Raw genomic sequence first — 14,100 nt, 5'->3', positions numbered from 1 at the left:
TAAGTAAAGAGAAGCCTGCCAAATAAAATCCACAAAGCCAAGTTCCTGTCCCGGTCCCCTCCCCCACAAAGAAACATACCTATCTAGCCCTGCTGTGCATCCCCATGGAAGCTCCTTACCTCTCTGTTCATGCTGCCTTACCCCAACTCCACATTGTAAGAAAGATGAAAGTAATGAATTGTCACTAAAATGGGGAAAGGGGAGCAGGTGCTAACCTCACCTGGGACAGTAATCGCATTTCTTTAACTACGGACACGATGGGGATGAGTAAGAGAAGACAAAATTGAAAAGGGAAAACCAGAGAAAGAAAAGAAGTCTTCTTAACTCCTTCTTCCCCACTACCCATACAAGAGATACCCTGGACAGGACCAAATGAGAAGCTGGGAAGACAGATGGTCAGCTCCCCCTCCTGAAGAAGGCACCAGGGATCCATGACAAACTTGGTTGCCCAGAACTCTAGTTCTGGGAGGGCAGGGCAGAACAGAGCCTGACAAGTCTCTACCCTGGAGAGGCCCGGGGAGCTGGGCCCCAAGCGCCTATGACCCCCTGACTCAGCAAAGTGCCTACAACTGCGGTTGACCCGGCAAAGCCCCCACGGCCCGCTTGCTGAGCCCCAGGGGAGCAAAACCGAGGATCTGACCCCTTACACCAAAGGAAGTGTAGGGAAGAAGAGTTCCCCCCTCCCAGTCCTTCCCCCCAAAGCCAAACTACATAATCTCTGCAAATCTGGAGATCCCCGGTCTAGAAGTAAGGGGTGGGGTCGAAGTGGGGGGGACCGCCCCTCTTTGCAAAGGCAGTACCCCGGAAGTCCTGAGAGGGACTCCTTGGCTCTGCCCCACCTTTCCTTGGACCCATTCCGAGTACACCCCCCCACCCCGCGGCCCAAGTCACCCTCGCCGATCTCCCAGGGTACTGCCCGACGGCTCAGGAAGCGGGGCGCCTCCCTCTCTCTCCCCCACCCCCCGCCGGCAGCGGCCCAGCGCAGTCCAGCCCTGCCCAGCTCAGGTGAGCGGAGCTCCAGCCTGCCTTACCTCTGCCCTTGCCTCTGCCCTTCCTGGCCTTTTCCTCAGACTTCTTGCCCTTGGGGGGTGGCTCGGCCCCCTCCCCACCGGGCGGCCCCTTCTTCTTTCTCCGCTTGCCCCGCAGCCAGCTGAAGGCGCGGCGCAGGCCGCCCCGGGACTTCTTCTTGCGGGGGACACCCGCCTGGCCCTGGCCCTGACCCTGGCCCTGGCCGCTTGGCTCCTCGGCCGCAGGTGCGGCGGAGGCAGCGCGGGCCGCCATGGGCCGCGTGCGGGACTGGCGGGCAGCCTCAGGCCCCCGGAGACGTCGCGGCGCCCATGCGGGGCTGGACGCCCGGTTCCCTCCTTGGGCAGCCGGCGCCGCTGCGCGAAGGTAGAGCGAGGAGCCGGAGAAAAGTTTGAGCGGCTCCCTGGGGCCGAGCGGAGCGGGGCAGGAGGGGCCGGCGGGGCTGGGCTGGGCTGGGCTGGGCTGGGCTAGGCTAGGCTGGGGCGGGGAGAAGCCCAGAGAGTAGGGAGAGGCGGGCCGGGAGGTGGGAAACGGGAGGGAGCGCACTTACTCCCGACTCGCTCCCCGTTCCCGGTTCCCCGCACCCCTCCTCTCTCCTCTGTCCGCCCGGCCCGGCGCGGCTCGGCCCTGCCCCTCTCCCCGCCCTCCCGGACCTGCTAAAGGGAGCGCACCGTTCCGGGCCTTCTCCCCGCGGGGGCGTGGGGGGTGGGGAGAAGGGAAGCCAGGTAAGCGGGACTCTAGGTCAGAGCGCCTGCTGAAAAGGCGAGTTGTGCCCCACGGCGAGCTCTGGGCTAGGGGCCGGTCGCCGGAGTCCCTAGACTTCAAAGCTAGAATCTCAGGAAAGGGAAGGAAGTATTCTGGTATCCCCAAAGGGGAAAGAAGCAGGTATCCGGGTTGCCATCTCAGACTGTGCCGGGGGCTGCCAAGTAAGATTCGATCCCGGCAAAAGAGCAGCGTGATCCGAGGTTCTCCACAGGAAGGGAAGAGGTGATCCGAGGGAGGGATCTATCCGAGGGAAAACAAAACCAAACAAAAACCTATATACTGAGGGGATCTCTCCGAGGAAGGACCTTCGGTACTTCAGCTGGTCCTATGGAGGTGTTTCCAAGTTCTCTTCGGGAAGGGGACAAGAATATTCTAACCCAGGGTCCTAAACAGGAAGCCGGCATGTGGAGTACTCAAAATTTTCAGGGTCCATCCTAAAATAAACTGAGGACTTCTTCATCGGGGAGGTAAACTCTGGGATTCTGTCTCAGCGTGAGAAAAGGGATTTGTCAGGGGCTGCCTAGTAGTTTAGGCAGGGGTGAGACTAGCTCGATATCCCACAGAGACCCTCTGGAGACTCTCGAGATAAACAGCTGTATTAGTCACAGTTTAAAGGTATAAAAGAGATTTTTGGTTCCTTTCTATTCCCTTTTCTCATCTCCCCCACCCCTTTGTAAGCATAGTGCGCCCACGGAGATACACACATACCCCTAACCCCACCACTGTTCCTTCTTTGTTCCGGGCTGAGAGGACGAAAGGACGGGATCTCAGAATTCCTGGAATTCTTCTCTTAATTACTGGGCAAGTTTCTAAACCTCAGTTTCTCTTTGATTAAGCTGTGAGGCCCCAGGGCATCTCCACTAGGCCGTAGGTTAATCACCCCAGATAGCCCGAGCTAATTACAATTTACCAAGTGCTTTGAAATCCTCCTAGGAAGAAGGCTCAGTAACTTAGGAGGAAAGAAAAGGGGAAACACTTTCACTTCCAGAGCCCCGAACACCAGCAGTCTATATGTGAGTCAGGTGACCTAATCTTTGGGTCCTTTCTCAAAGCTGAGGGAGGGGGCAGGATATCTAAACCCCTGTATGAGGGATTTTTTTCCTCCTGAAGCAATTGGGATTAAGTGACTAGCCCAGGGTCACACTGCTAGGAAGTGTTAAGTGTCTGAAGCGAAATTTGAACTCAGGTGCTGGTGCTCTATCCACTGCACCACCTCGATGCCCCCTGCAGAGGGACTTTTCTAAATAATTCCCTATACAGATCGTTTCCTATATGTATGAAATCACAGGTCCTGTCATCATCATCATGGTCATGTAAAATACAGATTTAGTGACACTAAGTTTATTGAGAACTACACAGAAATGAAGAAAGGTACATCACAGTTGGAGAATATGAAGAAACCAATCCACTCCATATCTGAAAGAAAACTCTAGCTAAGGTATATTCCACAAAGGATCATCAAGCCTCTCTGCCTCACTTCAGTGAAGTACCACTCACCATCTGTTCAATCAGCCATTCTACCATTTGTAAGGAAGTTGTTCCCAACATCATGCCTAAATTTGGCCTTTTGCAATTTGTATCCATTCATTATCTATATTTCTAGGTTGGCCAATAGGCAACGAAGTCTTAAGTTATGGCAAATGATGAAACAAAGATTAATACTGTTTATCCCCTTTCTGATTCTGCAGTGACAGTGGTTGTGGCAACAAGGCAGCAGAAGGTACTAGGAATCAGTTTGTCAACATCTGTAAACATTTATTTAGCTATTGGATTCTAAATGTGAGCTCTTGTCCAATAAGCAGTAAGCTGGGGTTGTACCAGGGGAACTGAACCGTGTCAGAAAAGGAGGTAGGTAGGTCATGTTTGGAGATTAAAGGATGGCAGACGAACTGACAATACTATACTAGTAAAAGTCTTAGAGAAGGGCAGCAGTAAGTATATGGAGTGGATCTATTACTGAAGATTTATAGGAGAACACAGAAATAGGGTTGCACAGGATAAGAGGGTGTGGCCCAATTTCACTCTTCTGGTTGGGGGAAGAGGTCACCTCCATTAATGCTTCAGGCCATTAGAGGATCTTTAGTCACAATGAAATATGTTGTAATAACAAACCTGAATTGCTGTTGTGCTTTTTTCACAGTTCTTATACAGGGATTCTTATCCTCATTTCAGAGAAAAAAAAAAAAAAAAACAAGAACTAAAAAGAGGTGACTTGTCCTCTGTCATTCAGCTAATCCCAGGACTTCTTAGCCTCCATCCTGGGTACTTTCTTCTGTACCACACCATCTCTGCAAAGTTTGTTTGATCCCCTGCCCCAAATCTTTTGGCCACAAAAGAGCTCTCTTAAGTGAAGATCAGGGTGGACACTCTCTCCAGCTTCCCCTGCCTCCTCCAAACAGCCATCAGCCTTTCTGAAGCACGTACACACCACACCTGGTTAATATCTATCACTCCCTGCTCCCTTAAGCTGAGTTCCCTGGGCCCCTTGAGAAAGGGAAACATTTTTTTCTTCTTCTTTTTGACTTTTTTTTTTTTAATGGATGCTTTTTCTTAATGTCACTGACACTTCAAAATGATCCCATGTAGAACTCTTCCCTTGTGACAAATAATCAGGCAAACCAGATCCATTCATTGGCTATGTCTAGAAAGTAATGCCTAGTTCTATACCTGTTTGTTGCCCAACCACCTCTCTTCCTAGAAGTTGGAGGCATATTTCACCATCAAGTCCTCTAGAGTTATGAGTGACCATTTTAATCAGAATTTAAAAGAATTTTTAGAAAAATAAATGTTTTGTATTGGTCAACCTGCCATTTGGGGGAAGGGGTGGGGGAAAGGAAGGGAAAAGTTGAAACAAAAGGTTTTACAATTGTCAATGCTGAAAAATTACCCATGCATATATATGGTATATAAAAAACTATAATAAATAAAAATTAATTAATTAATTAAAAATGTTTAATATATTGGACTACTTGCCATCTAGGGGAGGGCGTAGGAGAAGGAGGGAAAAGTTGGATCACAGGGTTTTGCAAGGGCTAATGTTAAAGAATTATCCATCCATATGTTTTGAAAAATAAAAAGCTTTAATTAAAAAAAATAATAAAAAAGAACAATAAAAGTTTGTGATATCTTTTTTTTTTGTATCATCTGCATTTTCCATTCTATTCCACCCATTTTTCCCTCCTAGAGAATAATCTTTTATAATTTAAAAGTTTTAAAAAAAAAAAGGGGGGGGACAGAGGATAGAGAACAGTTCATTAAAGCTAACCCAATCTAAAAATAAATACAGCATTGCACACCCTTAATCCTCCATTCCCAACTCAGTTGGGCATCTCTGAAGCCTTAACATTTTAATGTCTTTTACATTGCTGTGAATATTGTATAAATTGTTTAAGCACACATGAAGTTATTGAGACCTGTATTTCTTCAGTATGAGATGGAATTACTCTGCCTGAGTCCAGTAAGAGTCAAATGAAAGGATTTTGGATTGACTTCATGTTTATTCTTTATTGACTTAACTGTGTGTATCTTTGACACCTTTTCTTCCTTGCTCCCTCTCCCCTACCCTCCATAATGTAAAGTCCTTGAGGGGAGGGGTTATTGGTGGGCTTTGTGGGATTTTTGTTATCCTGGCAACTAGGAAAATGTCCCGAGCACATTACACTACTGACTGTGTCTACTACCTTCCTTGGTATATGGATTTCTTAGGAGAGAGAATTCCCTCTACCCAAGCAAGTTAGTGTCTTCTCTGTAATTTACAGGATTAGAGAGTTCCCTAGAATACTGAATGGCTCTGTGACTCACTCAATATCACACTACTAGTATGTCAGTGGCAAGATTTGAACCCTAATGTATTCTGATGGAAGTGGATATCTTTGACAAAGAGAAGTTCTAATTCAGTTCCAATTGATCAATGATGGACAGAAGCAGCTACACCCAGAAAAGGAACACTGAGAAATGAGTGTGAACTGTTTGCACTTTTGTTTTTCTTCCCAGGTTATTTTTACCTTCTGAATCCAATTCTTCCTGTGCAACAAAAAATTTGGTGCTGCACACATATATTGTATCTAAGATATACTATAACATATTTAACATGTATGGGACTGCCTGGCATCTAGGGGAGGGGGTAGAAGGAAGGAGAGGAAAAGTTGGAACAGAAGTGAGTACAAGAGTTAATGTAAAAAATTACCCATGAATAGGTACTGTCAATAAAAAGTTATAATAATAAAATTAATAAAAAAAAATGTGAACCCTAGTCTTCCTGGCTTGAAGGTGAGTTTTCTAATTATGCTGTCTATATTTAATAAATTTTTGTTGATAAACAGATCACCTGTTATGTTACTTGTATGGTGTAGGCATAAGAAATTCAACATCACAGCTTCAGGATACCCTTTGTCTGAGGCACAACTGTGTTTCCTTCCCCCATTGAGGGACTCCCTGAGGACAGAGACATATTCTCCATTCCACCAGGAGCCCCCGAAGGCAGGGCTCTTTCTCCAAAAACTGGGGTAGAGGAATTGAGGAGAGACGCTCTTGTCTCCTGTCTTATTAGGACTCCCCAAGGACAAAGTTATGTCTCCCCCTCAGATCCAGAGGGCCATTATTTTGGGGAGATTCACTCCTATGGGCCTATTGACCTTGCTGGTCCCCTCTAGTCAAGAGCCAAGAGAGGCTGGTTCTCAGCCTTGGCAGGCAGAGAGGCCCTGGACGGGCTGAATGGGCTGTTGGGCGCCTGGCTCCAGCCTCCTGGGATTAATGATTACTGAGATCCATTTCACTGCCACTGGAGAAGGAAAGGACACCAGTGTAAGATCAGGAACTTCCTTTCTTCTCTCTCCCTCCCTCCCTCCCACTGGAGCCCAAAGTCCAACCTGGAGTATAGGCAACTAACTGACCTGACTGGAGAGAAAAATCAACAGACAGCAGAGGTTCAGCCTCTTGAGCCCCATCTTTTCTTGCTCCCAACCCCCTCTGAGGGAGAAAAAGAGAGACAGAGAGAGAGAAGAAGGGAGAGGAGGGAGGGAAAGAGAGAGAAGAGAGAAAGAGAGACAGAGGGAGGGAGGAAGGGAGAGAAGGAAAGGGAGGGAGAGAGAGAAAGGAAATGAGGCTTGGAGATCCTTTCCCATATCCTGGTGACTCAGGGAGGTTGCAGAGCCAAGCCAGGTGGTTGTCAGGAAGCTAGCAGGGACAAAGTAGGGACTGGACAGGGCTCTTGGCCAAGGGGGAAGGGAGAGGAAGAGAAATTGGAAGGAGGGAAGGGTGATGATGGAGCAGCCAAATACCATTAGGACATCACCCCCCAGAGAGAGGTCTATATATCTGTTTCTGGGAAACTAAACTCCACTCTGTTGCTTACTAGTTTGTGACCTCCAAGCAAGTCTCTAAGCCTCAGCTTCCTGTTTTATAAAATAAAAATAAAGGATTAGGACAGTCTTGTCTTCTGTGGAGTATTGATAGGAAGGAACAAAAAGAATCAACCCTACTTTTTCTGCCATTTGAGATAGTTGATCACAGACAAAGGAGTTCACTCAATGATAGAAAAAGTACTGAACCCAGAATGCTCTGCTTGGCTTTCACAGTCCTTCACAATCCAGTCTACTCCTACCTTGCTCTCTAAGCATATACTCCAGTCCAGTGACATTGGCCTAATTGTTCCACAAACAAGACCCTCTATCTCTCAGCTCTGAACATTCTCTCTGACTATCCCCATGCCTAAAAAGCTCTCCCTTCTTATCTTTAACTTTTGGCTTCATTTAGATCCCTACTAAAATCCCATCATCTTTATGAAAGCTTTCCCAATCTCTCAATTCTAGAGCCTTCTCACTTTTAATTATTTCCTATTTATCTTGCATATTTATCCATATTGGGCATCTAGGTGGTGAAGTGAATAGAGCACCAGCCTTGAAGTCAGGAGGATCTGAGTTCATATGTGATCTAGACACTTAACACTTCCTCGATGTGTGACCCTGGGCAAGTCACTTAACCCTGATTGCTTCAGGGGGAAAATATTTATCCCTGTTGTTTGCTTGAAACTGGCTTCAAATTCTCACTTTGCCATTTACTAACTATGTGATATTGCACTGCACAAGTCCCTTCCCTTTAGATAATGTCTAAGATTCCCTTCCAGCTTGAAATCCTATGAATTCCAAGTTTAGGGGACTCTCCTAAATTATTCTCAAGCCCTTCCTAATGGGAAAAAAAAAAAAAAAAAAAAAAAAAGGAAGGAAGGATTTATTAGGTGCCTACTATGCTCCATGGATTATGCTTAGCTTTTTACAAATTTTTATCCTCCTAACAACCCTGGGAAGTAGGTACTATTTACCCATTTTATAGTTGAGGAAACTGAGTCAAACACAGGTTAAATGTCTTGACTAGGATAAGGGCAGGAAATGGTGGGGGGGGAGAAAATGAGACTTGGGGATCCTTTCTCATATCCTGATGGCTCTGGGAAGTTGCAGGCCAATTGGTTGTCAGGAAGCTAACAAGGACAAAGCAAGATCTGGATAGGGCTATTGGAGGAGGAAGCAGGGGAGAGGGGAGCTAAGTTTGAATTCAGGTCTTGCTGACTCCAGGCTCAGCATTCTATCTACTGTGCCACCTAGCCTCGTAGAAAAGGTGTAAATTTTGAGTCTATAGACCTGGATTCAAATTTTACCTCTGTAGGGCAAGAGATTAACCAAAAGTTATGTAGTCTTGAAGACCTGGTCTTCTGTTTCCAACTGAATTCTCCAGGGCTCCTTCCTTGTTTAGGGGTGCAGAAGGGAGCAGGAAGAGGGAGAGAAAGGGATCAGAAGGTGGGAAGGAAAGAAGTTCAAGGAATTTAAAGGAATCCTTGCTTTGATGGTCCAGAACAAAGGAAATCCTTGTCCTGGTGAAACTCTCAATGGAAGGTAGGGGCACAACCCAGTTCCTCCCCATGAAAGTCAATCTGCTGTAGTAATAATACTACTGAAATCAGATTCAGGTTAAAATGTTGGCTTTACCACTTACCAACTGTGAGACCTCGAATATATCCCTTTCCCCTCTCTGGACCTGTTTCCTTTTACTTAAAATGGGGATGTGGTTAGGGATACTGATAGAAAATGAAACTTCAGATTTTACTGACAACAAGAAATTGTCACTGAGGAGCTTTCCCATTCAATTCAGGTCTATTCCTTCTCTTTCAACTTAAAGTCTTAGAGTTGCCTAGAACACATTGTAGATGCTTAATAAATGCTTGTCTTCCTACCTCCGGAGTCTTACAAATATGTGGTCAAAGATAGGACTTGAACTTGGGTTTTCCTAGCTTTGAGAACAGCTTTCCATTCACTACTGCTGTTGTTTGTCCTTCATTCTCAAAGAGACCCATGATGTCAGGGAGGTGATGCTATGACATGTAATATGAATTGGATTGAAATGAGGGAGGGCTGTGCAAGGTCACTTGCCTCACTTTCCTCTCCAGAGCCATCTGGATCCAGTGGCCTACGATATATATCAGGAGAACTAGAGATGTCCCCAGAGGCAATGGGAGACCTTGGCCTTTTTAAGCTAAAGTCTTCAACAAATCAATGAACCCATTCAGTGATCAAGACAAGGTAGCAATTGAGGCAAAGAATCTACTCTTTCACCTTGTCAAAAAATAATAAAATATAAATAGATAAATCTGGGAGGGCAAGACTCTCAGGGTTTCTGACCAAAGCTGAAATGATTGCTATTTACATCCAATCAGTCATTCAGGACCCAATCAATGACTATAATTGAGACTTGGCCTGGTACTTATTGGTGGTAAATCCATGAGAATTGGATTGGTTTTGGTTTAAGACATGATCCTAAAGAAATCTAGTCATTAAACCCCAAGATATCTTGGGAAGAAAAGGATAGAAGAAGATAAAAAATGAACCCACTGGAAAAAGATAATCATACATACATATATGAGACTTTTAGGTTTTAAAATAGGTTTTATTGAAGTCCTGGGCTTTTACCTTAGTCATTTCTGGGGAAAGCTCTTTTAATCCTCTTCAATTCTGGAGATGGGGGGAAAAAGAGGGAGAAGGCAATCAGGGTTGAGTGACTTGCCCAGGGTCATGCAGTTAGTAGGTGTCCAGAATCAAATTTGAACACAGATTCTCCAAACTTCCAGATCCGGGGTTCTATCAACTGTGCCAGCTAACTATCCCAATCTCTTTGAAATGTAACCCTCCTTTGTGAAAGAAAAGCAGTTAAAACAACAACAACAAAAAAGACTGAAGCACTTACAATGTATATAGCATTCGGCTCACACAATCACTTGCCTCTGAATGGAGAGGAAAGAAGTACATTTTGGTTTTTTTGTTTTTTTTTCTGTCTCTATTCATTGACTAAAACTGCCTCCATCCCAGGACTCTTGTGAGGGGGAAAATTGGATGGAAATAGACACCAAAATCATTCCTATATTCTAAAAACTAGAGTTAAAAATGGAGAACTGCTTCTGTTTTATTTGTCTCCATCTTTGCACATACACATACCCCAACCCCTTCTTCCTGGGAAGCAGGTGATGATGGCTCATCCTTGATCTTTCTAAAGCACCCAGGTCTTCTTAGAAAGAACCTTCCATCTACTGTCTGCTTGAGTCCTCGAATAAGATCTGGGAGGTAGGTAGAGCAGTTTGTTATTTCACATATGGAGACTAAAATTAAGGGAACTGTCAATTTCCATAGTGGAGTTACATACAGTAGTGGGAAGGATAAGCCAGTGGGATCTAAAATCAGAGTTCTCTCCAGAAAAGGATAGAAGAAGATAAAAATGAAGCTACTGGGAAAAGATGATCTTCCATATTTACATAATATTTTTAGGCTTCCAAAGTGCTTTTGTCAAAATTTAAAAAAAAAAAAAAAAACAGGAGCAGGTAGGTGGTCCAAGTGATAGAGCACCAGTCCTGGAGTCAAGAGGAACTGAATTCAAATGTGACTGGATGTATACATACTGGATGTATGACCTTGGGCAAGTTACTTAACCTTGAGCGCCTCAAAACACACACACACACACACACACACACACATACACACACACACAGGAGTAGCAGAGTGGAGAGAAAGCTGGTATCAAAACCAGAAATACTTGGAATCAATTCCTGCTTCTTATACATGTAGACAGTATGATTCTAAGAGAGTCTCTTAATCTCTTAGCTCTTTCAAAGATTGAGTTGACCTGTCTGTTGACATGTAGAGAGACTTTCCTCTACTAGGAATTCCTTATACCACAAACCAAAAGTCCCATACTATCCCCTATCCTTCTATCCTTCCTCACAACAACCCTGTAAGGTTGGTGGTATTATTGCCATCACATGAGAAAGAAAAAGTACATTTGTCATAGCTCCATCACTTACTAGATATAATGACTCCAGCAAGCCATTTTTCACTTTTCTAAGACTCAGCCTTCTTAGTTGGAAAATGGGGATGGTGATGAACTACTATCCTCAGTATGAGGCCATCTTCAAAAGTAGAGCTTATCATGACCAAAAGTTATGATCTATACCTAAAGGGCTATAGAATAATTCATATCCTTTTACCTAATAACACTAATAATAATACTTTTACCTAATAATACCCCAAAAAATTAAAAAAAAAAAAGGAAAAGGACCTATCTATACAAAAAATGTTTAGAGCAGCTGTCTTCTGGGGGGGGGGGAGGGAAGGAAACTGAGGGGAAGTACATGATTTGGGAAATGGCTGAATAAATTGTGGTATGTGATTACAATGGGGTATTATTGTTCTATGGGAAATGATGAGCAGGATGCGTTCAGAAAAACACAGAAAGTCCTACAAGAACTCAAGCAAAGTGAAATATACTGTGTACAAAATAATAGCAGTGGTCTGGGATGATCAACTGTGAATGACTGCTATTTTCAGCAATACAATGATCCATGACTACTCCAAAGGATTTAAGATGAAAAATCCTATCCAGATCCAGAGAAAGAACTGATTGTGTCTGAATACAGATTAAAATATTCTCTCTCTCTCTCTCTCTCTCTCTCTCTCTCTCTCTCTCTCTCTCTCTCTCTCTCTCTCTCTCTTTCTCTCTCTCTGTCTCTCTCTGTCTCTCTCTCTTTTTCTCTCTCTCTGTCTCTGTCTCTCTTTCTCTCTGTCTCTCTCTCTTTTTCTCTCTCTCTGTCTCTCTCTGTCTCTCTCTCTTTTTCTCTCTCTCTGTCTCTGTCTCTCTTTCTCTCTGTCTCTCTCTCTTTTTCTCTCTCTCTGTCTCTCTCTGTCTCTCTCTCTTTTTCTCTCTCTCTGTCTCTCTCTGTCTCTCTCTTTCTCTCTCTCTGTCTCTGTCTCTCTTTCTCTCTGTCTCTCTCTGTCTCTCTCTGTCTCTCTCTCTTTTTGTATGTGTTTTTCTTATGGGCCTTTTAGGGGGAGAGGAATCTATGTTTTCTTTCATAATATGACTTCTATTGAAATGTTTTGCATAATTTCACACATGCTTTTATAATGGTGGTGGGATAAAGATAAGGGAGAGGATCTGGAAGTCAAAAGTTTTAAAAAACAAATATAAAAATTTATTTTAAAGGTAACTGAGGGGTATAATGTCTGAACTTGCTTTCTTGAGGATCTCTGGACAGGCCTTGGTCTTAGTAGGAGAATCACCACAAGGATGGTCAGGGATAGGGTCTGGAGTCTATTTTTGAGGCTGGAGTCTGGAGTCTAAGCTCTAGCTCACATACTCTCACTCACTCTCTCTCTCCTTCCAGTCCTCTAAGTCCTTAAATACTTTAGTACAATTACATCACTACATCACGCTGAGCATGTGCCAACCTTAGAACCATTACATCACAATATCATACTAAGTATATGTGAACTAGAGAACCATTATCTATCTCATCAATCACTCGGAGTAAATACCCTGCTGTAAGTATTCTTGTTTCAAGTATAATTTTCCAGAGTTCCGATCCTCTACAGGGGGAAAATTTTAAAATTTAAAAAACAAACAAATAACAACAAAGAATAAACAGTGCTCATTCCATGGCTTAGTGCTGCTGAAGAGGCAGTGTGGAAAAGTAGAGAGATAGGACCTGAAGTCAGGAAGACAAGTTCAAGTCTGGTCGAAGTCACTTAATAGCTGTGTGACCCTGGGCAAATTACTTAACTCCTCTGTGCCTCAGATTCCTCCTCTGTAAAATGAATCAGACTAGAGAGACTTTAATGTCTCATTTCACCTCAAAGTCTATCACTCTCCCCTGGGCAGATTGTAGGGTATGTGTAGGTATGCCTGTATGTGTGTTAAATGCGTGGATATGTGCTGAAGGTGGAGTGGGGGACAGGCTGTGTTGCTTCATCAGTCTCTAGCTCCCTATAGGGACAGTGTTTCAAAGATGCTGCCTGCTGCCTGGCCAGGAATCCTGATATCAGCATTCCTGACTGCTAAAGAGTCTTGCTCTCTCATAGGTAACAGTTCAACGTTCAAAAACTCTGCCCTTTGGGTACTGCTCCTAACTTAACCAAATCACCCCCCCCTTTTTTTTTTGAGAAGCAATTAGGGGTAAGTGACTTGCCCAGGGTCACACACCTAGGAAGTGTTAAGTGTCTGATATCAGATTTGAACTCAGGTCATCCTGACTCCAGGGCTGGTGCTCTATCTACTATGCATCTACCAAATCCCTCTTTGAATCATATAATATCTCACTTGGAAGGAACCTGAGAAGATGTCTAATTTAACCTATACATAGCATCCTTGCCAAATGGCCAGCTAGCTTCTTCTTGAAGACTTCCCATGATGGAAAGCTCACCACTGTTTGAGGCACTCCATTTCACCTTTGGATAATTCTAATTGCTAGTAAGTCTTCCCTTACACTGAGCCTAGATCTGCCTCTTTTTAAGTCTCCCTTACTGTTTCTCCTCTTGTCTTCTGGGATCAAGCAGAGCAAATCTAATACATTTTCCACATGACAGCCATTGAGATTTATAAAGGCAGTGATTTTCCTTCCCCATATAATGCCCTCAGCTCAAGTGGAGAGAAACCATGTTTGTGTGATCTGGGAAGCCCTAACCCTAATTCAAATGAACTTCTGGCTAGAAAGTTCCTATAGGACCTCAGATCTTGAAGTCCTTCTAGGCTTGGAAAACCCCCTGAGATAAGATTTGGGTTAGCAGATGGCTAGGGTGATCTAGCCTATGGTACCATCAGGAAAGACCTTGTGTGCTCAGGGTTGTCGGGTGGGGCTGGTCCCCTACACTGAGTGTTTGCAAACACCCACTTTACTGGCCCTTGGCACTGTAGCTGGCACAATGCCCAGTGTTCTAAGTTGGAAGGAAAACGCCCATAGTCGAGTGCTGCTGTTTCCTCCAACAGCAAGAAGGCTGT

General features: G+C 44.5%; 1 protein-coding gene across 1 annotated transcript in view; it reads right to left on the bottom strand.

The window, feature by feature from the left end:
• Nucleotides 1–1,476, bottom strand: part of NHSL3 (NHS like 3) — a 42,914-nt gene extending 41,438 nt beyond the window's left edge. Inside the window, exon 1 of the mRNA XM_074305389.1 lies at nucleotides 1,032–1,476. Coding sequence (XP_074161490.1) covers nucleotides 1,032–1,281 — 250 coding nt within the window. The 5' untranslated portion in view covers nucleotides 1,282–1,476. The remainder of the gene's footprint in view (nucleotides 1–1,031) is intronic.
• Between the last annotated feature and the right edge of the window lie 12,624 nt (nucleotides 1,477–14,100).

Source organism: Sminthopsis crassicaudata, chromosome 3, assembly GCF_048593235.1.
Source record: "Sminthopsis crassicaudata isolate SCR6 chromosome 3, ASM4859323v1, whole genome shotgun sequence".
Lineage (NCBI taxonomy): Eukaryota > Metazoa > Chordata > Mammalia > Dasyuromorphia > Dasyuridae > Sminthopsis > Sminthopsis crassicaudata.
Note: the sequence above shows the minus strand (reverse complement) of the source record. Positions and strands in the feature narration are given on the sequence as shown.